This window comes from Rhizophagus irregularis, chromosome 23 (assembly GCF_026210795.1).
Source record: "Rhizophagus irregularis chromosome 23, complete sequence".
NCBI lineage: Eukaryota > Fungi > Glomeromycota > Glomeromycetes > Glomerales > Glomeraceae > Rhizophagus > Rhizophagus irregularis.
In genome coordinates, this window is record NC_089451.1 from 3005434 (window position 1) to 3026674 (window position 21241).

Genomic DNA, 21241 nt, shown 5'->3' on the forward strand with positions numbered 1-21241 from the left:
AAAACTGACCTACAAAAAAAGAAGACTCTGAAGCAACAAAACTGAAACAATCTACAAAAAGAAAAGAATCTGAACCTAATTTACAAAAAAAAAAAGAAAATTTGAGCTGACCTAAAAAAGAAAAAATCCTGAACCATCCTACAAAAAGGAAAGGACTCCCAAACTGATCTACAAAAAAGAAAAAAGAAAACTGAATCTTCTCACAAAAAAAAATCTGCTGGCCTATGAAATAATAAAAAGTGATAAATATAAATAAAAAAGAAAGGGGAATAAAGAATAAATCAAAAAAAATAATTTTTTAAAAGAGGGGTAACGAAGTTAGAAAAGTTAAAAAAATTTTTTTTAAAGGAGGGTGACGAAAAAAAAACTTTTTTAAAGTGAGGTACGAAAAAAAAAAATTTTTTAAAGTGAGATACGAAAAAAAAAATTTTTTTTTTAAAAGGGGGGGTGACGAAGAAAGAAGAAAATTTTAGAAAAAATAACAAAAATAAGAAAAGAGAAAAGGAAAGACAGAAAGGAAGATCGGAAGATCAAACTCGTTTATATAAAAAACAAAAAACGTATCATAACAAATCAATTAACAATCACGTGATCTCGTGTTATGATACGGGATTTTTGTAAAATTATTTTCTAAAAATATTAAGTTTAAAAATTCCGTATACATTCCGTATGATTGATTTTTTCCGTATACATTAGTTTTTTAAAAAATGTTCAAAAATGAATTGCTTATTAAATATACGGAATTTGTATACGGAATCTATAGAAACGTACATAAAATGTATACAAAACGTATCCTTTCCGTATACATATTTCTTATAGGGATGAATTTGCCAGTGTACTAAAACAATACATATTATTCTGTATGAAATTTATGTATAATTGTACATTGATATGAGTTGGTAAATGTACTAAAACAATGCATAGATTTTTGATTAAGTTATAATTATCGATTTATGATAAGGAACTAGATCTATTTTTTTAGACATTAGAGAAACTACATCACCACTATATATAAATTTATCACGTTACCACCATGAGATGTCACACTCCTCCATTTTGCGTCTTTATTATTTATTCTAGTCGGCAAAATCCTATTTGTCGCCCTTTTATGTTACACTGGTTACATTGGTGACTAGGGTGAGACGTCGCCTAATTAATCAAATCTATGTCAGCAACATTGATTATTTTACTATTAGCTGTAACCTGTTGCGTTGCAACAGATAGAATTAAAAGAGTTTAAATCAATATAACAATAAAACATTTAAATAAGATAAAAATTCATAAAAAAAATATGTATAAAAATAAATGAAAAATTTCAGAAAAAACAATATGTTTGCTTTTTTTTCACGATCATTATCTTCAATATTACAATTGACACATTTTAAAATATTTCACCGCATGATGAAAACATGGCTTTGCCTTCAAATTTTTATGACAAGTCTATAGATGGTTTAAGAAATATATCAAATCATTTTTAAAACCTTTGTAAAAAAAAAAAACGTAATTACTTTGAGATGGTTCTTAAGAACAGTTTTCAACCAAAAGAAAGTTGAAAAATGTACACAATATTCGAGTTTTATTTCATAATAAATTATTATAAAAAGATTATTTAATAAATTTTATAGTTTTACATAGTATATGGTAATATATCAATGTTGCTGACATAGTTTTGATTAATTAGGCGACGTCTCACCCTAATTGGTGACGGTCAGGATCTTTAGCAAAACCCTTAATTAATAATATGAATAGTTTTTATCTTATATCTAAATTTAATCTTCGGTTTAGTGAATTAATTTAGGTTATTTGTTCAATAAACGGAATTAAATTCGGCATTCTACCCATGATTGGCAAATTGCCAAGAGTATAAGTTTAAATTTTGATGATTATTGATAATAATGATTTTTCCAATCTATCTCGTACGCCAAATAATAATTGCTCATTCGTATAAATAAAATGATAATATTAAAATAGTTAACAGATAGATGTGTAATTGATTTAAAATAGGTATGATTTGTGATTTCTTGTTACTTTTTTTTATTTGCAAGAATTTAAGTTTAAAATATTTATATAATTTGAATAAAGATCATTATTAATGTTATTATATTTATTTGCTTATGAAGAATTAATGAATTCTGTATTGAACATTCATGAAAATTTAAAACATATATGGTTTATTACATTGCGTAAAAGGTTGACCAAGCTTAATTAATAATTTATCTTATTTCTATTATCCTTAATTATTTGCTCTAATCTTAATGGCATACTTTTAATTAAATTAATAAAAATCTCCGAGAAAGTCGTTTTGGCCTTCCTGGACGCTCTAAAGAATTTTTTTTTTTTTGAGTTTTCTTATATAATAATATATTGTAGGGAGTGGGATAGAGGTTAAAGAGTGTTTTTAGCGTCGTGGGCTACCATTGTACAATGTTACGCAAATTTCCGTAAGACTAATCACGTAAGCAGTGTAACCAGGATGTATTTATTGTAAAGATTTTCAATATATAATTTCGCGCACTAATTACAAAACCTTTTTCCGTAAAACAACAATATTGGAAAAAAAGAAATTATTTACGCGTCAAAAGATACTTATTCAAACAATCCGAGCAATATTAGTTTCGGCATACGCGATTACCTAATATGATAAAGAAACAAAGTAAAAAAAGGAAAAGAAAAAAGAAAAGGCTAACGAATACTTATCGTTAGCCACGTGAGCTCGCTCAATTCTCCTCTCTAACGGACGAACTTTTCAACAAATATTAATTCTTTTAAAAAGCTTTATTAGTGGACTGGTTAACATGTGCGTAATGTGAAATAGTGTCATAAATACTTCCTTCTTACGACTATGTTTAAGTTTTCATAAATTAATTAAGAAATACATTCATTTTATACACTGATTATAATAACGAGGGATAAAGAATTTTTTTTTCTTCTTAAACAATAATAAAAAAAGGAATATTAATTATATTATACATAATAGATAAAATGATTTACATTATTTTATTACAAACTAGTATAGTAAAATTCTATCTTTTAAAAAAAACACAATTAGCCCAATTACGCTTACAGTCCGTTTCCCGACAGAACATTTTCCCGATTGCCTAACGCTGGCCGTTTGATCACGTGTTCATGCATAACACTGCATAACTCTGACCAAACCTGTATGGCAAATTCCCTGTCGCCGTCGGGTAATTCTAATAATTCAAATTTCGAAATCGTTATTCTAATTTCGTGAATCCGTAAAATACACAAAATCTGATTGACAAATATTTCAAATATCGTTGAAAATCTCTCACTTTCTATCTTTCGTATTTAAAAACCATTCGTACATTCGGATTAGTAAGATTAAATTTGATTTTTATAAATAAAATAAAATGATTTTTCTTTCTTTTAAATTTTAAGTACTGAAATAACTTATTATAATTAAAAAAAAAAAAATAATAATTTGATTATGAACTTATTTTTAATAAAATTAGAATTATGAAACACTTTATTAAATATGTTTACAGTATATTTAACATGTCACTTAAAAAATAGTTAAATTCGCATTTATTTATTTATTTATTTATTTGTTTAGAATACATATCTTTAGCATAAGTTTTCAGCAATATAAAATAATTGTACATTTTGTTTCATTTTTAAAATTAAAAGATATTGCATGATTTGATCTAACTAAAATATTTCATTATACTATATTTAAAGTTTCAGCAATTGAATTCATTTGCGGATGAATTTTTTCTGTCAAACGCAATGCTTCTTTTCTCCATTCAGGTTTATCATCCTCAAGTTTACCCATTATAGGTTCTACAAGTATTTTCAACATAATGTCAAACCATTTCTTAGCTTCTTCAAACAACTTGAGTTTTGAATTGATTATTATAATATCAAGGATTATTATACGAATTTCACTCACACGAAATGTTTTATATAAATCATATACCTCTTTCAAAATAGATAGAGCCTTTTTATTATTTCCAATTTTAAGGTAAGCAAATGCCAGGGTATTGCTAAGTTCTATCGTATTGAATCCTAGATCTGGATGTTCTTTTCGAAGACTACGTAATTCAGCAATTAAATATTCTAATTCTTTAATATGAGAAGGTTCAACACTATGTGGTTTTGATACTTTAGGATAAATTGATTCATGATAAGCTTTCAAGAGTTGTGCCATTCTAAGTTTAATTTCTTGTGATTCAGATCTCTCCAACTTGCACATTCTACATTGGCAATCTATGTTAATACATTTAAGATAACTTAATCGTTCCTCATAGCTAAAGGTAGTAGCATTTCTGTAATTAATAATGAGCTCTTCACCTTTTGAAATAGGCCGATTAGTTCGAATGAATAACAAATCACCAAGAAAAAAATTGTATACATTTTCATCAATACATGCATGATTAAAAAAAGATGGCAAGGTCCACAGCCCTAAACCGGTTATTTCAGTTTTAAGATTAAATTCATCATAGTTTAAACCAATATTATTGTGCATGAGAGCTTGTATAATTAATTCAATATGTATTGAATTTTTCCTGATTATTTCAATTTTTTCATTTCTGCTAAGATTTAAACCATTATAAAGTTGATACACTTCCGGACAATAATAAGGTTCTTCAAAAAGTTTCCGAGTAATACATGTAGTTAATTCTTCAGCACACGAACTTGCACCTTTATCATTTGAGGTATTGCTTATCATAGTTCCAAAAACTTCATTACTAAAAACTACTTTAAATGCTTTAGAGACCATCAGCAAAGTATATTCAGGAATGTCACATTTAGCGATCCAACCTCTTCCTTTTCCTTCTACAAGGTCAATTTGAATATTGTCATTTAAAAATTCAGCATGATCCAATCTTGGACCTGTTTCATAAATCCAAACATCATTACCCTTACTATCCTTTTTAATTTTAGACCTCTCATGGAATTCATCAATGATACGTAAATAATCATATTTCCCATTTTTATTTTCATAAGACAACATTTCTGCATGTTTCATAATTTGTTTAATTGAAGTATTACCTTTCATTCTTTGATATAAATTTTGAAGTGTATTAGTGGCATCCTTATAATGTTTGAGACCACAAAGAGCTTTACCCTTGCGATAAGCTGCTTTTAAATTATTGGGATCATACATAAGAGCAATTTCTGTATCCTTAAAAGCATTATGAAATTGATACAATCGAAGGTAAGCTTCTGCTCGGTTATTAAGTAAAGTGACATTTTGTGGCTCCAATTTGATGCCATTTGAATATTTATCAATAGCTGCAATATAATTACTTGAAGCAAAATAATCATTCCCACAACGACGAAAATCATCGGCATTCTTTATCTCGACTTTCTTTTCATTCGTGGACCATTTCACGTCATCAAACAACTTGTTATTATGATCGACGACGATGACATCATCAGGGTTATTAGAACGAATTATGGTTATATTACTAGTGGCAACTTCATAAGATATATTCTTGATGACAAGTAGAGTTCCAATTGATAAAAATAATTGATCGATAGATTTAATATTTGATTGACCTTCTTTTGTCCAATTATACAAAGCAAGTCTTTCAACATTACCCTCTGGATCTTCCACAAGAGCTAAAAGAGCAAATAATTTCACGAATTTGGAAATCACTCGACATAATAAGAATCTTCCAGTGGGTACATTATTAACTTTTAAATTTGATATTGATATCCGAAGTTGAATATTTAGAGTTAAATTCTCTTGTTTATTGATATTATGAACAACATATTTTTTCTTATCACATATATTATCTAGCCTTTTATGTTCATCAATTAATTGTTCTCTGCTTTTTACTTGAGAAAAATTATCAACAGTCAAACGTAAAATAGCATTTTGCACAACTTCAAATGAATCTATTGTTCTGATTACAGTTGTATATTTCATGTTTGTCGTGTTTAATATAATATATATGTATTTTTTTTTTTATGGTTAAGAAAATAACAAATGAAGAAGAATAAAAAATTTCCTTTTTTTTTCTTATCAATTCAATAATCAATATTTAAGTTAACCCCTTAATAATGAACGAATTATTATGTCATTATTAGCTAATAATATTATTATTTAAAGGTGTTAGAAGCTGATCCTGAGAAAAATCATGCATGATGCCATTGATGCCTGTAATACTTTTTTTTTACTCATGAATTCATTGAACCAATCATTTATAATCATTTAAAAATTTTTTAAAATAATCACTAACTAGCTATTTCGTTATTTTTATATATACCGATTAAAACATGTTCAATTTTCTTCTCTCTCATTAATAATAACGCAACTTTTCTTCAAAAATTTTCTTCAGCCTTCTACTTCCTAAATAATGAAAAATAACAATGTAATCAAAAACTTTTTATTACATTATACAGTATATTATGCATTGGTATTATTAATGATTATAATGATTATTATGTTATTTGTAACATGTGTCAAATTTTTTTTTTTAACTTAAATTTAAATCATCCTGAAATTTGATGAATAAACATTAAACATTATGATTAATGAACAAAGAAAATTTTCATTTTTAAAAATATGTTTTTGTTTACTATATACTTACGTAAAACTTAATCGTTTGCGCAGATTATTTACGTATTAATAAAGACAAAATAAAATCATTTTTTTATTAAAAAAAAGGTTAGTAAAATTATCTTTTTCATCAATTAAAAATTACCGAATTGACTTGTAAAAAATATCAAATTAAAAGATCAAAATATTAATTAATTATTATTAGACGACATAAAGTTATGGAATCTGTTCTCGTACGGTAATTTTTTACGTTCAATAAATTGCTTTAAACACGCGATAAACTAAAGCTTGTTAGGAATTTCATGGAATCTATTGGTTTGAGTATATATTTATTATAATACTAGCTGTAACCTATTAGTTTTGGATCTTTATTTTTTACTTTTCTCTCTGTTTCAAGTTGAATAAACGTAACGTATAGGGTTTGATTTTCTTAGAACTGGGAGGAGAGTATAGCCTAAAAGGTCGGTCTCAAGCAGATCTAGCCAATCAAATTAAACCTCAACCAACCGAAAATGCAACCGACTGGAAATGAACAGGCCTTATGTTTTGCAATGACGTCATGTAATTGTAAAAAACTAGAGGTGAGAAAGTGACAGATCAAGTAGCAAAAATCTTTATAAAATTTATGCCATGGCCTTTTTTTCTTTTTATGCCACTGGCTTAAATATTTTCAGAGAAGAAGCCATTTGGATTGAAGCATTAACAACACTTCATATTATATTTATAGTAAAATTGATGCGAAGAAGTATGGTAGCCGCATTATTATCATAAAAACATTTAATTTATGATTTATAATCAATATAATATAATATTTTATTTATCATTAAATAAAGAATGAATAATAAAAAAAAATAACAGCAATCTCTTTTTTATTGGCATTAATCATTATTAATAATTAATAAACAAAAATTCAACAGAATGTAAAATAATAATAAAAAAACCTATTTAAAAAATAATAATAAAATAAATGATAATAAACGACCTAAGAATAAAAAAACCATTATAAACTAGAGATTCTTTTATTGGTTTTGAACAAAATAAAAAAAAATATTTTCAGTAACTGAAAATAAAAAACTAATTAAAAAAATTTATTTTTTTGGTTTGAAACAAAAAAAAAATAAAAAATAAAAATAAAATGATTAAAATAATTTTATTTCTAAGAAAAAATTAATTGAAAAATTTTATTTTTCATTTTGAACCGAAAAATAAATAAAAAAATGATTTGCATTTTAATCAGTTTCAAGATATCAAAGAGTAACGAAAAGACAATGAATTATAAATATACATTTTATTTAAGGACTATTTGATATACTAAAACCTTATGCAATTTTATAAGTCTGCAAAAAAATTTACGTCTGGTGATTATAACAACATTTACAGTGGCAGTGGCAAAAAAATAAGAAAAATCAGAAACACCGTTGAACCGTATTTTTTGGATAACAAATCAAGGATTAATATAATTATTGTTATTGAATTCAAAGCCGCAAAAAGATACTTTGCTTAGTCAAATAAATAATCCACTCTGATTCATCTAAATAATCATAAAATATCTCATTCTACATTGATATCGTTAAGTAGATAACAAATTTTATTAAATAAGATAATAACAACTAAGTAAATAAATGAAATATAAAATTAAAAAGAAATAATATTTCCTAAAAATCATAAGCTCTACTCCCATGGATGCATAACATAATAAAATTAAGATATTCCGAGTACAAGTTATTTCTTACTGTACATTGCTTCTTGTAGTAGGTTCAGCTACTTGTATTTCTTAAATAATATCTGTGGGTAATAACTTTTTAGTAAGTTATAATTAAACCTAAATATAAAATTGAACTTTAAATATGCTTAACAATATTTCGAATTGGCAATATTTGTACAAAAGTATAGTAATTACATAAAAAAAATAAATAAAACTTCGAAAATTATCTACCTACTAATAGTTAATACTTTCTTTTATAAATCATCAATTGCACAATCAAAACATTCAGAGGGAAGATCTTTTGTAAAAGAATTAAGTAATCGAGATGTATAAACAGCTTGTGGGTGTGTGGTTGACTGGATATCTTTAATAGATATGGGATTTTCTTTTCTGTATTCTTCTGCTTCTTTAAATTGCTTTTCAATTTCATAATGTTGTTGTTCCTTCTCAATTTTCATAATATATTTAAATTTTGATGCATTTGATATATATGAATTATAAAATAACCAAATAAATTCTTCAATTTTAAAAACATTTGGCCTATTAGTTGGATTTGAATTCCAACACTTTTTCATTAAATCAATATAACATTTTGGTGCTTTTGGCTCATTTATTTCAGGTCTAATTTCATTACATATATCTAATGCCAAAAGTTTATCATGGGCGCGATCAGAAAAAGGTTGTTTTCCAGTTGCTACAAAATACATAATCATCCCAAAGCTATATATATCTGCTGCTTGAGTATAATGTCCACCTCTTAACACTTCAGGAGCTACATATGGCATAACTCCATAAATTTTTGTTTCATCATTATTACCGACTTCTTTACATAATCCCATATCAGATATACATGTATTGTTATATTTGATATATTTAAATAATATGTTTCCTATATGAAAATCACGATGAACCATATGTTTTTGATGAATTTTTTTAAGACCTCTAATAATATCAATTAATATTTGTAATTTATTTAACCAATCAAAAACTTCATGATTTTTATATAAATAACCATTAAAATTTCCTCCTTCCGCACATTCAAGAATCATGATAAAATCCCCTGTATCCGGATTCTGAGATATCCCATATATTTTAATAATATCTTCACTTGAATATGCCCTATATGCTTTAACCTATTAAAAATTTTGTATATAAATATAAATTACTATATTAAGTCATAAAGGAATTTTATATTCATACCTCATTTAAAAATTCATTAATGAAATTATGAGAGTTATGTAAGCATTTCAAAGCAACTTTCTTATATCTCCATATTGCTGAATATACTGTAGAAAAACCACCTCTGCCCATTTCTTTAATATCATTGAACTCATTGTATGGTACCCAATTGAATTTAAAATCATCAATAAAATCAAAAATTTTCATACTTTTCTCATTTATTGAACATAGTAATTTGCACCATTTATATATTTCATTTGTATATTTCTCACCACAGTTCTTACAACACTTTTCAATATATTTCTCACAAAAAACCAAAATATAATCTTTAGTATTTGGATTTTGAGATATTCCATAACTAATAATACCTTCTGTTAAATGTGATTTCATCTAAATATATACAAGATTTTAAATAAAATAATTTCATAATAGATAAATAGATAAAAACTTCATACCTTATTTAAAAATTCAATAGAAACATTTTGTGAATTATAAAAAAATTTTAAAGTAACTCTTTTATTTAAATTTCTTTGATATTTTACTGATTCATTATTAAATGTTAATGGGCCATTACTCCATATTGCTGTAATAAAACTTTGTATTTCAGTTTCTTTAATATCAATAAACTGATTATATGGTATCCATTCAAACATTATGTCCTGTGAGCTATTGATTAGCAATTGTTTTTCTTGAATAAAATCATCAATTTGCTTATTTCCACTGGTCCAATTTGTAAAACTGCTTTTCAAAAAATCAATTTGACATGGTTTACACCATCTATACATTTTATCTGTATATTTTTCATCACATTTTAAACAATATATTTCAAAATAATTTTCATAAAAAACCAAAATATAATCTTTTGTATCTGGATTTTGAGACATTCCATAACTGACAATATCTTTTGGTTTAATCTATAATAATAAATTATATATTTTGTTAATAAAAATATTTCAAACTCAAAATTCAAATAAAACCCTATAAAAAATAAATGTCCAGAAATTGTCTAGAAAATATTTGATACAGTATTTGTCCGGAAATTGTCCAGTTGTTTGACACAATTTAAATTTTCAAAATTTTGTAATGTCCAGTTTCTGTCCAGAATATGTCCAGTATTATAATTCAGGACAATTTCAAGACAGACAAACCTGGACAAATTCTGGATATAACAAAATTACGACAATTTGAACTGGACAATTTCCGGACATAACTAAATTCTGGATAAATTCAGGATGTTGGTTTCTAAAAAAGGATAAATTAATTTTATAAAAAACTGTAAAAAGCAAAAAAATTGACATTCTAAACCTTCTTTGTCATATTAATTAAAATTGCAAAGGCAAAAATACTATAAATTTGTGATATAGTTTAAGTTAAAGTGGATATAGTAGTAATGATCATCAGCATCTGCTAATCATTTTTTATGGCAAATTCTTGATATATCCGAATTCTGGACAAATTCTGGACATATTCTGAATGTCAGAAATGGTCAAGATTTGGAACATTTCCTATACATTTTCCGGACAGTAAAAATGTCCAGAATTTGTAAAATTTATCCAGATATTTTCCAGACATATTCTGGACATTTATTTTTTATAGGGAAATATATACCTTATCTAAAAATTCATCAAGGATATCTAGTATATTATATAAATATTTTAAAGTAACAGTTTTACATTTTCTTTCATATTTACTCAAACCTTTATTAAATGTTAATGGACCATCCTTCCATATTGCTGTAATAAAACCTTGTATATCTGTCTCTTTAATGTTGAAAAACTGATTGTATGGTATCCATTCAAACACTGTATTCTGTGAGTTATCAATTTTCAATTGCTCTTTTTGAATAAAATCATCAATTTGCTTATTTCCACTGGTCCAATTTGTAAAACTGCTTTTCAAAAAATCAATTTGACATGGTTTACACCATTTATATATTTTATCTGTATATTTTTCATCACATTTTAAACAATATATATTAAAATAAATTTCATGAAGAACCAAAATATAATCTTTTGTATCTGGATTTTGAGATATTCCATAACTGCCAATACCTTTTTGTTTAATCTATAATAATATAATATATATTATATTCAGTTAATAAAAATATTTTAAAATCAAGATTATAAATGGACTGCATACCTTATTTAAAAATTCAATAGAAACATTTTGTGAATTATAAAAAAATTTTAAAGTAACTCTTTTATTTAAATTTCTTTCATATTTTACTGATTTTTTATTAAATATTAATGGACCATCCTTCCATCCTGTTTTAATAAAACCTTGTATATCTGTCTCTTTAATGGAGAAAAACTGATTGTATGGTATCCATTCAAATACTGTATTCCGTGGGTTATCAATTTTCAATTGCTCTTTTTGAATAAAATCATCAATTTGCTTATTTCCACTGGTCCAATTTGTAAAATTACTTTTCAAAAAATCAGTTTGACATGATTTACACCATTTATACATTACATTTGTGCCACAATTCTTGCAACATGTTTCAAGATATTTTTTATTAAAAACTAAAGCATAATTTTTTGTTTTTGGATTTTGAGATATTCCATAAATTCTAGTAATATCCTTTGATTTAATCTATAATAATATTCATTAGCATAAAGGATAAAAAGAAATGCTTACATAACTTAAACTCACATACCTTACTTAAAAACTCATTAGAAATATATTGTAAATTATATAGATATTTTAGGACAACTTTCCTATTAAATATTAAACTGTCTACTGAATCATTTGAATCATCTGAATCACCTGAATCATCTGAATTATATGTAATATAGTTCCACTTTGCTGTGGCGCCAATATTTTTTATGTCTTCAATATCACTAAACTGATCATATGGTATCCATTCAAATTGCTTTTCTTGAAGAAAAGCAATAAAAGTTTCAGCTTGTTTGATTTTACTGGTCCAGTCTACAAAATTACTTTTCAAGTAATTGATATGACATAGTTTACACCATTTGTATATCTTAGCTGTATAATTCTCACCACAATTCTTACAAAATGTTTCAAGATATTTTTCACCAAAAATCAAAATATAATCTTTTGTATCTGGATTTTGAGAAATTCCATAAAAATTACCATTAACATAACTATCCTTTGTTGTTAAATATGATTCCGCCTATTAAAATATATTATATAAATAAAATAAAATGTATTTAAAAGAAACAAAAACTCCATGAATAGTTTATACCTTGTTTAAAAATTCATCAGGGTTATTTTGTGAGTTATAAAAAAATTTCAAAACAAATTTTTTACGTAAATTTCTTTTATAATTTTTTGAATATTCACTATACTTTAATGGACCATCCTTCCATATTGCTGTAATAAAACCTTGTATATTTGTCTCTTCAATGTCAATAAACTGATTATATGGTACCCATTCGAATACTGTATCCCATGGGGTATCAATTTTTAATTGCTCTTCTTGAATAAAACTATCAATCATTTTATTTCCACTGGTCCAGTTTGTAAAATTTAAATGGATTATAAGACACGGTTTACACCATTTATATTTTTCATCTGTATATCCTTCACTACATTTTTCACAATATTTTTCAAAATTTTTTTCATAGAATTTTTCATGAAAAACAAAAATATAATCTTTTGTATCATTATTCTGTGATATTCCATAACCAATTCCTTCTGATTTAAACTATGATAGATATCATGATTATTAGTATATAAAGAAACTATAATTTAAAATCCAAAATTTATAAATAAATTTAATACCTTATTTAAAAATTCAATTTTTATTGAATATAATTTCGTCTATTAAATTACACACACAAGTAAATAAATATATAAATAAATATAAAAATTATACATATTTATTTTTTTAAAAAAAAAAATCTCCGTACCATGTTTAAATATTTTAAAGCAACTTTTCTATTCGATTTTCTCTCCCATTTCTTTTTATTAATATTAAAATGTAATGGCCCATTCTTCCATGTTGCTGTAGAAAATTCATATCCTATTTCTTTAATATCACTAAACTGATTATATGGTATCCATTCAAATATTATATTGTCTGATACATTTGATTGGTTTTTTTGAATGAATGCATCAATTTCTTTATTTCCACTGGACCAATTTTTAGAATTATCCTTTAAATAATTTATTATATCTTTATTATCTATTTCCTCCATCGATAAGAAATTTTTGAAAAGAAATCAGTATTTGATAACGAAAATAGAATTAAATGCAAGTTGGCTAGCAAATTGCATTTGTACGACTAACAAAAACAAACAAGATCGTCAGATAGTGACGTAATAGGACCCCGAGCAATACTGAAATAGGTAACAAGAAATAACGCGTAGAATAGGCTAAAATAATCATGAAAATCTTTCCTTTTTTAGATAAATTTTGATAACGTTGGTAAGAAATATATTACTTTATTTAGTAACTGACTGACATTATCATAATTCCGGCCCTGAAAAAATGCGTAGAGCTAATAGTAAAATTTTGCCAATTTCCTATGACCTATTTATATATTGTTCGGGGTCCTGACGTAATTCTTTAGTTCGGCAGTGCTGATCATCTTGGCATTTTCACGTGAATTTATAGACGCTAAATCACGTGAATTTAAATGATTTTTTTGGAATGAATCAGATTTCATTTCAAAATCCTAAATTATAAAATTCTTTATTACGTTTCACATTCGTTGAAAATTACGAATAGTTAAAAATAACTTCCAATAATTTTATTTGAACCTTTAATCTTAACTATTACTATACAAGGTCTATTATTTTTATATTTATGAAATCTTATTGAATTAAATCATCTAAAGAAGTTGTTCTAAATAATAATTTATATTCATATTGATTAATTTTTGTTATTAAATCATTATTTTCTAAATCTTTCTTTATATCAATCCAACTTTTCCCTTACCATGCGTAAGGCGAAAGATCATAAACATAGTAAAAGGTAATATCGTTGAAATTTTTTTAAAGATTTTTTTTTTAAAAAAAAACTTTGACGCAATAATATTTTCTGTAACAGAAACGTAACAAGATAACATGAAATAAATAAATAAATATTATTAAAACAAACAAGTTGAAAAAAGCTTCAAAAAAAAGATAAGATTACGAGACTTAACGGGATTAATGGAACTATGTATAGGTCGTATGACTATTTTTTTTAATAATAAAGTTACAGTAATGAAAAATAACAATAAAACCAAAGAATATTTTATTACAAAAATATGCATTTAACACTATTAATGATATCGAAATTATGTTTAATACGTCATAAATAATGTAATTTATTACCCATCAACTGAGCTTAAATATTAATTAGCTTGATTTTTCCAATCAGCCGATATGATTTATATTGGAAATATGCAAAACTATAATAAAAAACAAATTATTTATAACGTCCTAATTTGTTATATACGTTACACAAAATACATTGAAAGAACGCCACATGTCGATCACGTGTTCAGAATTATTAAAGAAATTTCGCGATTATAATCTGTTAGTAGATTTGATTATTTGACATTAATTAATTATATAAAGCACGAAAATTAATTTTTTTGTTTATTATTTCTTATAAATTATTAATTATAGTCGTTCTGAATTGAGTGATACTTTTATAATTATACTTATTATTCTAATCTTAATGTTGAAGATAATTTTTCGGTATCTAAATGTTTTGAAAAATTCCTTATCATTTGCATCAGTAATTCCGATCGAATATAAGGGATTATTGTGATAAAAATGTTTCGTTACTTGTTATGTAAAATTAAAATAATAAGAGGTTATTATAAAAAATTTGACAATCTAACCTTGTACAATATTTTATTGTCGTACTTTCATGAGGTAAAGATGACATGTTGATAAAAGCAAGATTATTCTTTCAACTTGCTTTAATAAATTCGTGTATAGCGAATGGAATAATCTGTGATGTTTATTATATAAATTAATTTTCGCCTACAAACTAAGAATTTTGTAAAATATTTACTACTCTAATCTTAGTGTTTAAATAATCCAAGATAAATAAATAAATAAATAAATAAATCATGATAATAATTTAAAATATAAAAAAAAAATTGTTCAATGATTCAAAATCCATCTAAAGATAAAATTAACGAATTATAATTAGTTACATGCTCTATAAAGAAATTTATTGTTTAAGAGCTTACCGTCAGAAATTTCCAGTTCATCTTGTAACACGAAACAAATGTTGCAGTACTGTGAAATTTATGATTTATTTATATAATTACAAAATTCATTACAAAGACAATTTTGTATAGTAATTTATTGTTACATTGTTACAAAAAAATCTTTTTTTTTATCTTAAAAAAATTTCATTGTAGCATTAAAAAAAATTACATCTTCTGCTGAAAAAAATACATATATATTGTTATTATATCTCAAAGAAATTCATTATAGCAATCTATTGTTATAGAAAAAATTTACCTCACTAATTAATATGAAAAAAAATTCCGAAAAACTTAACTTCTATTGTCATGAAAAAAAAAAAAATTCCCAGAAATATTAATTATAATGATCAAGCTTGATACAGCCAAAAAATGTTATTATTATTAATAATAAGAATCGAGAATTGTAAAAATAAAAAAAGGTAATCGCCGTGGCGCCGCAGCATCGACCCAAACCTAAATGGTGAAAGAATGTATTCAGGAAAAAAAAATTCGGTTTTAAAAAAAACCAAACCGAAAAAGGAAAAGGGGAAAAAAATTTCGGATTGGAGAAAAAGCCAACTGGAAAAAAAACGGAAAAAAAATAAAAATCGAAAAATAAAAATTGAAAAAAAAAATGAAAAAAAAATTGAGAAAAGAAAAAGGTTAAAGAAAGAAATCGGTTTAAAAAAGGGAAATTTTCAAAAAAAAATAAGTACCGAAAAAAAGGATAATAATTCGGTCCAAAAAGACCGAAAAAAAAAAATTCAAAAAAAATTAATAATAGAAAAAAAATAATATATAAAAAAAAAATCGGTCTTAAAAGACTTGAATAACAAGATTATTTAATAAAAAAAAACAATAATGGTTTTCGGTTTAGGGAAAAAAACCAAATCTAAACGGGGAAGAATGAAAAAAAAACAAAAAAAAATTTCGGTTTGGAAAAAAAAACTGGAAAAGAAAAATCTTTTAAAAAAAGAAATGAAAAAAGAAATGAAAAAGGTGTTTCGAAAGAGAAAAGAGAAAATTTGAAAAAAAAGAAAGAACCGAAAGTAAAAGATCGGTTCAAGAAAAAAAAACAAAGGTAGATTGAAAAGAAAAGGAAAAAAAAATTCTGATTAAAATTTCATTAACCGGAATTGGATTAGATGTACAACATGACTTGCCGATCAAGCAGGTTTTTTATCACAAAATCCGATCAAATTGTAAAAAATTTTTATTCAGGTGAATAAAATATAAAAGTTAAATATTTTCATATATTAAAGTCATATGCTAATTATGATTACATGTATAGAGCGAATGTTCTTCGTCTAATAATTTAGATGACTCGGTTGCATTCAGAATACCAATGCTTGAAAATACGCTCAACAGTTGTATCCTTGAATTAGAAATGAGCGGACTTACAACGCCTAATGAAAAAGCGGAAGTGCTTATTAATAAAGATTTGACTAAAATAGAAAATTTGTTTGCTCTTAAATTACTTTTTGAAAACCCACTTAATGAAATTTCGCCTGGAATCCTTCGTAATTCTTTAGTTACTTTAGCGAATCCAACACTTTTTGATTATTATGATAAATTAAGTGTGGCTAGGCTAGAGTTACATATTCGTACCTGGGTTGCTGTATTGGAAAAAATTTGCTTTACACCAATGCGCTTAAGTAAAGAACTTCGAGATAAAGTTTATAATTCTTTAGCAAAATTTGCAGAAATTCATAAAAAAACAACGCAAGTAATGCAAGAAGGAATTGATAATAATTATAGGTCTGACTTTAATCAATTCAATCAATTACAGGATAATAAAGAAGATGAAGGTATTATAAACAAACGAAATTATAATATTGACTTCTTATTAATTCACTTACGGGATACATTGCATAGTTTGCGTGATGATGAGACTTGGTTTCAAGAAATTATACGAAGAACTAAGAAATTGTTTAAAACTCTATTTAGCCTTGCACTACAAGAAGCAAATAGTGTTAGTCCAAATGAAATTGGTTCAATACTTACTCAATTACGCGAGGGAGTAAGTTTTAAGTATCCAGTAGCGTCATATTATGTAGATTGGAGAATTATGTTGATAATTCAACATAATCTATTCGAATTGTCTGGAAGCGTCAGTAGAAAATTTCAAGAAATGGTATTAATGGAATATTTTTGGAGTTATTTGGAAAAAGAATGGACTATTGTTACTAACAGTTCTATTTTAGATTTACAATCCAAATTTAATGAAGTATCAAATAAACTTGTTAAAGTTTTAAGAAATACTGGGAATTTCATCAATGATCTTGCTGGAAATGAACCTCTCACTTTACCACATACTTTATGGTTTGGGATTTTAGATCTTGCACAAAATCTTATTCAAAATTCTACTCGAAAATCCACGCATGGTCTTTGTTATTATTTGGCAATTGAATCACTTAACAGAGCTCCAAGCAGTTTCATTCAATTTAAAGCAATTGAAATATTATTTCACTTGCGTAAAATTGATGATCAAATGTTTTCAATAATTAAAGCTGACTTTGATCAATACATTCAAAAATTAGATGAAAATAATTCAGAAGAAGTTCAAAAGTTATTAATATTTGTTGATAACAAATGTTCTGATGATTTTAATTTATTAAATAATAATCAAGGAAAGGAAAAAGGAAAGGAAAAGGGAAAGGGAAATCAAAGTGCATGTTTTACAAATGTACAAATATCAAAATCGGATATTTTAGGGATTATTGCGATTGAAATGACTTGTCCAATTGATCGTGAACCAACGGATCAATTGTGTGTTCTAAAATGTCAACATTTATTATCATTTAATAATTTTAGGAAATTAAAACACAAAAATTGCCCTAAATGTCGAGAAAATATTGAATATAATGACATTAGATATTTACCACAAAATGTTATTTATAACCACTTACGTTCGCAATTTTTTGAAGCTGGACATATTTTACCTTTAATTAAATCGGAAGAATTATCATGTGATAGTGATTCAGGTGATTCAGAAGTTGATAATCCTATACTAGTTAAGAAAAAGAAAATTCTAGAGGCAGTTAAATCAAATCCAAATATATCATTTCAATCAATATTTCAAATTGGAAATTCAAAAAAACAACATCCAAAATATCAAAATGCAATGAAAGAATTAGAAGAAAAAAATTATAAAAATGCTGAGCATTTGTGTAAAGAATTTCTCAAACCTTTTCCAGAAAGTTATTCCATGAGATGTATTTTAGCTTATACTTATTTATGTCTTGATGATTATGAGCAAGCATTTTTATATTTAAATCAAGCTATTAAGTTGAAAGAAAAAAGATCTATTACTTGGTCTATTCGTGGAGAAATTAATTTTAGACAAGGCAATTATTATGATGCAATAAGAGATTTAAAATCTTCAATAAAATATAAGACTAAAATTAATAACATATATATTGTGCTTGGAATTAATTATTGTAATATTAATTGTGATGAATATGCTATAAAAAATTTCAAAATTGCACTAAAAAAAGATTCAAAGAATAGTTTATGTCTTAAGTATTGTGCTTATATCTATGAAAAGCAAGGAAAATATTCTGACACTTTAATGGTATTGAATAAGTTGCTTAGTGTTAATAAGAAAGATTCATTAATCTTATGTTATTATGGTGAAATTCTAAGTATAATGGAAAAGTATGATGAGGCCGCAATATATTTTATAAAAGCAAATAATATAGATCCCGAAAATGTTCATAATTTAACTAAGAGAGCTATTGCATATTATAATCTTCAAGAATATGATAAAGCCTCATTAGATTTTAATAAAGTTATACAATTGGATATTTCAAATATTTTAGCATATTATTATAAAGGACTAATTTATTACAGAATGGGAGATATTGATAGTTCTATTACAACATTTAAAAAATGCATTGAGTTAGATCCTAACAATGATTTAGAAAAGATGTATTTGAAAGAGTCAAGAGATTATCTTTCTCAAATTTCTACAGTTGATTTTAACCTAAAGTGCTTACCAAACTACCATAAATTAATTACTAAGATTAATCAATTTACTAATATTTATCATGATAAATCATTGCTCATTATGAGATGTAAAGTATATATTGAATTAAAAAAGTATAAAGATGCAGAATTAGATTTGAATAGATTATTTGAGCTAAATAATGGTATCTCATTTGTATACTTACTAAAAAAATATTCAAATTTTTGGTATTACTTGTGTAAAGGTTACTGTGTTAATGATTTTAATGACTTAATTGGATTTAAAGAATTTATTAATATGTATATGTTTAAAGGTGAGTATATTTAAAATAATTTGTTATTTAAATCAAACTAAATAACCTAATTTAATGTATTTTACAGAACATTATGTTTATTTTGCTTCAAATCTTTATAATTTGAAAAATTATCATCAATTTCATTTTCAAGAAAGTAATATAATTAGGTAAATATGTTTATAAATAAAATCATTTGCAATTTAAATTATTTAATATACTAAAATTAAAAATATTAAGTACGTCAGGATTGATATTATCTCTTGAATATAATCATTTAAGATTGCCCAGACTATATTCGCGTGATATAGAATTTTGCAGCCATCATAGTACAATCCCTATAACCCCAATAACCTATGATATAGTTTGGAGAATAAATGTCAAAAAAATAAATTCGCCAGATGCCTTCATAAATTTTATGATTGAAAGTAATACAATAGTAAGTTTAGTTAATAATGAATTTTTTAATTTACTGCATTTATATTTATTAATTAATTTATTTAATTTTACAATTTAAATAAGTTTTATAAGACAAAGGAATATAAATTAGAATACACGGATTTACTAAATCTTGAGGGATTAGGTTGGATTGAATATGTGACATTTTTTTCTATAAATTGGCCTTATTCAGAATGGATACAATTTTCAATTGAAACAAAGAAAGAATCTATTGATATGGTATGACTTTTCATTTTAATGTTTCTATAAAATATAATAAGTAATACATGAGCGTAACATCACTATTCCTTTACTTATAATAGGAAATAGATTATGTTCGACTTATAAGATCTACTGTAGGAAATAATCATGAAAATCGAATTTATTTTCCTAAAATGAATCATTTATTATTAGATAATGTTCCAGAAGCTTTAGAGGACAAATACTTTTTACGAAAAGAAACAGAACATTTGCTTGAATTAAAGGATATCATCGGTAATCTATAAAATATATATTATTTCCTATTTGTAGTCTTTTTTTTTCAATATCAACTTTAAATAACATTCATTTAGAACTTATATTTAAATATATTTATAAGTAAATTTTTTCAAAATTCACTTACACACTATCTATATCTATCTTCATATGTCATCATTTCAAAGAAAGTCAGATGTGCAAAATAAATATTGTAATAAATGCATATAATAAAAATATAGAAAATTAAAATTCATGAAAAAAATCACTAGATAAATAAAAGTCTTTTGAAACAAATTAATGAAAACTTTTTATATGTTTCTTCAAGGGCTCATGGCCAAATGGATAAGGCGCCTGACTACGAATCAGGTTCGACCCCTGGTGAGCTCGACCTAGTTTTACATTTTTTTTATTATTTTGTACTACGAATACATTGCACAAAAGAAAAGAAATGGAATAAAAGTTTTTAAGAAAAATTAAAAAAAAATGAAGAATCTTTT

At 25.0% G+C, this 21241-nt stretch overlaps 3 protein-coding genes across 3 annotated transcripts; 1 reads left to right on the forward strand and 2 right to left on the reverse strand.

Moving 5' to 3' along the window:
- Positions 1-3682: 3682 nt before the first annotated feature.
- Positions 3683-5896, reverse strand: OCT59_015609 (uncharacterized protein; the record flags this gene model as incomplete). The annotated part of the gene is made up of 1 exon (XM_066140138.1): positions 3683-5896. The coding sequence occupies one exon, from the start codon at positions 5894-5896 to the stop codon at positions 3683-3685; it is 2214 nt and encodes a 737-aa protein (XP_066002948.1).
- Positions 5897-8488: 2592 nt separating this feature from the next.
- On the reverse strand, positions 8489-13291 carry OCT59_015610 (uncharacterized protein; the record flags this gene model as incomplete). Its single annotated transcript, XM_066140139.1, has 11 exons — positions 8489-8800; positions 9146-9367; positions 9435-9803; positions 9869-9996; positions 10186-10327; positions 11022-11477; positions 11553-11723; positions 12070-12549; positions 12622-13083; positions 13161-13199; positions 13289-13291. 11 exons carry the CDS (start codon positions 13289-13291, stop codon positions 8489-8491), a joined length of 2784 nt encoding a protein of 927 aa, XP_066002949.1.
- A 3257-nt stretch (positions 13292-16548) lies between these two features.
- Positions 16549-20773, forward strand: OCT59_015611 (uncharacterized protein; the record flags this gene model as incomplete). Its single annotated transcript, XM_066140141.1, has 6 exons — positions 16549-16569; positions 16862-19850; positions 19918-19999; positions 20070-20268; positions 20352-20507; positions 20591-20773. 6 exons carry the CDS (start codon positions 16549-16551, stop codon positions 20771-20773), a joined length of 3630 nt encoding a protein of 1209 aa, XP_066002950.1.
- Between the last annotated feature and the right edge of the window lie 468 nt (positions 20774-21241).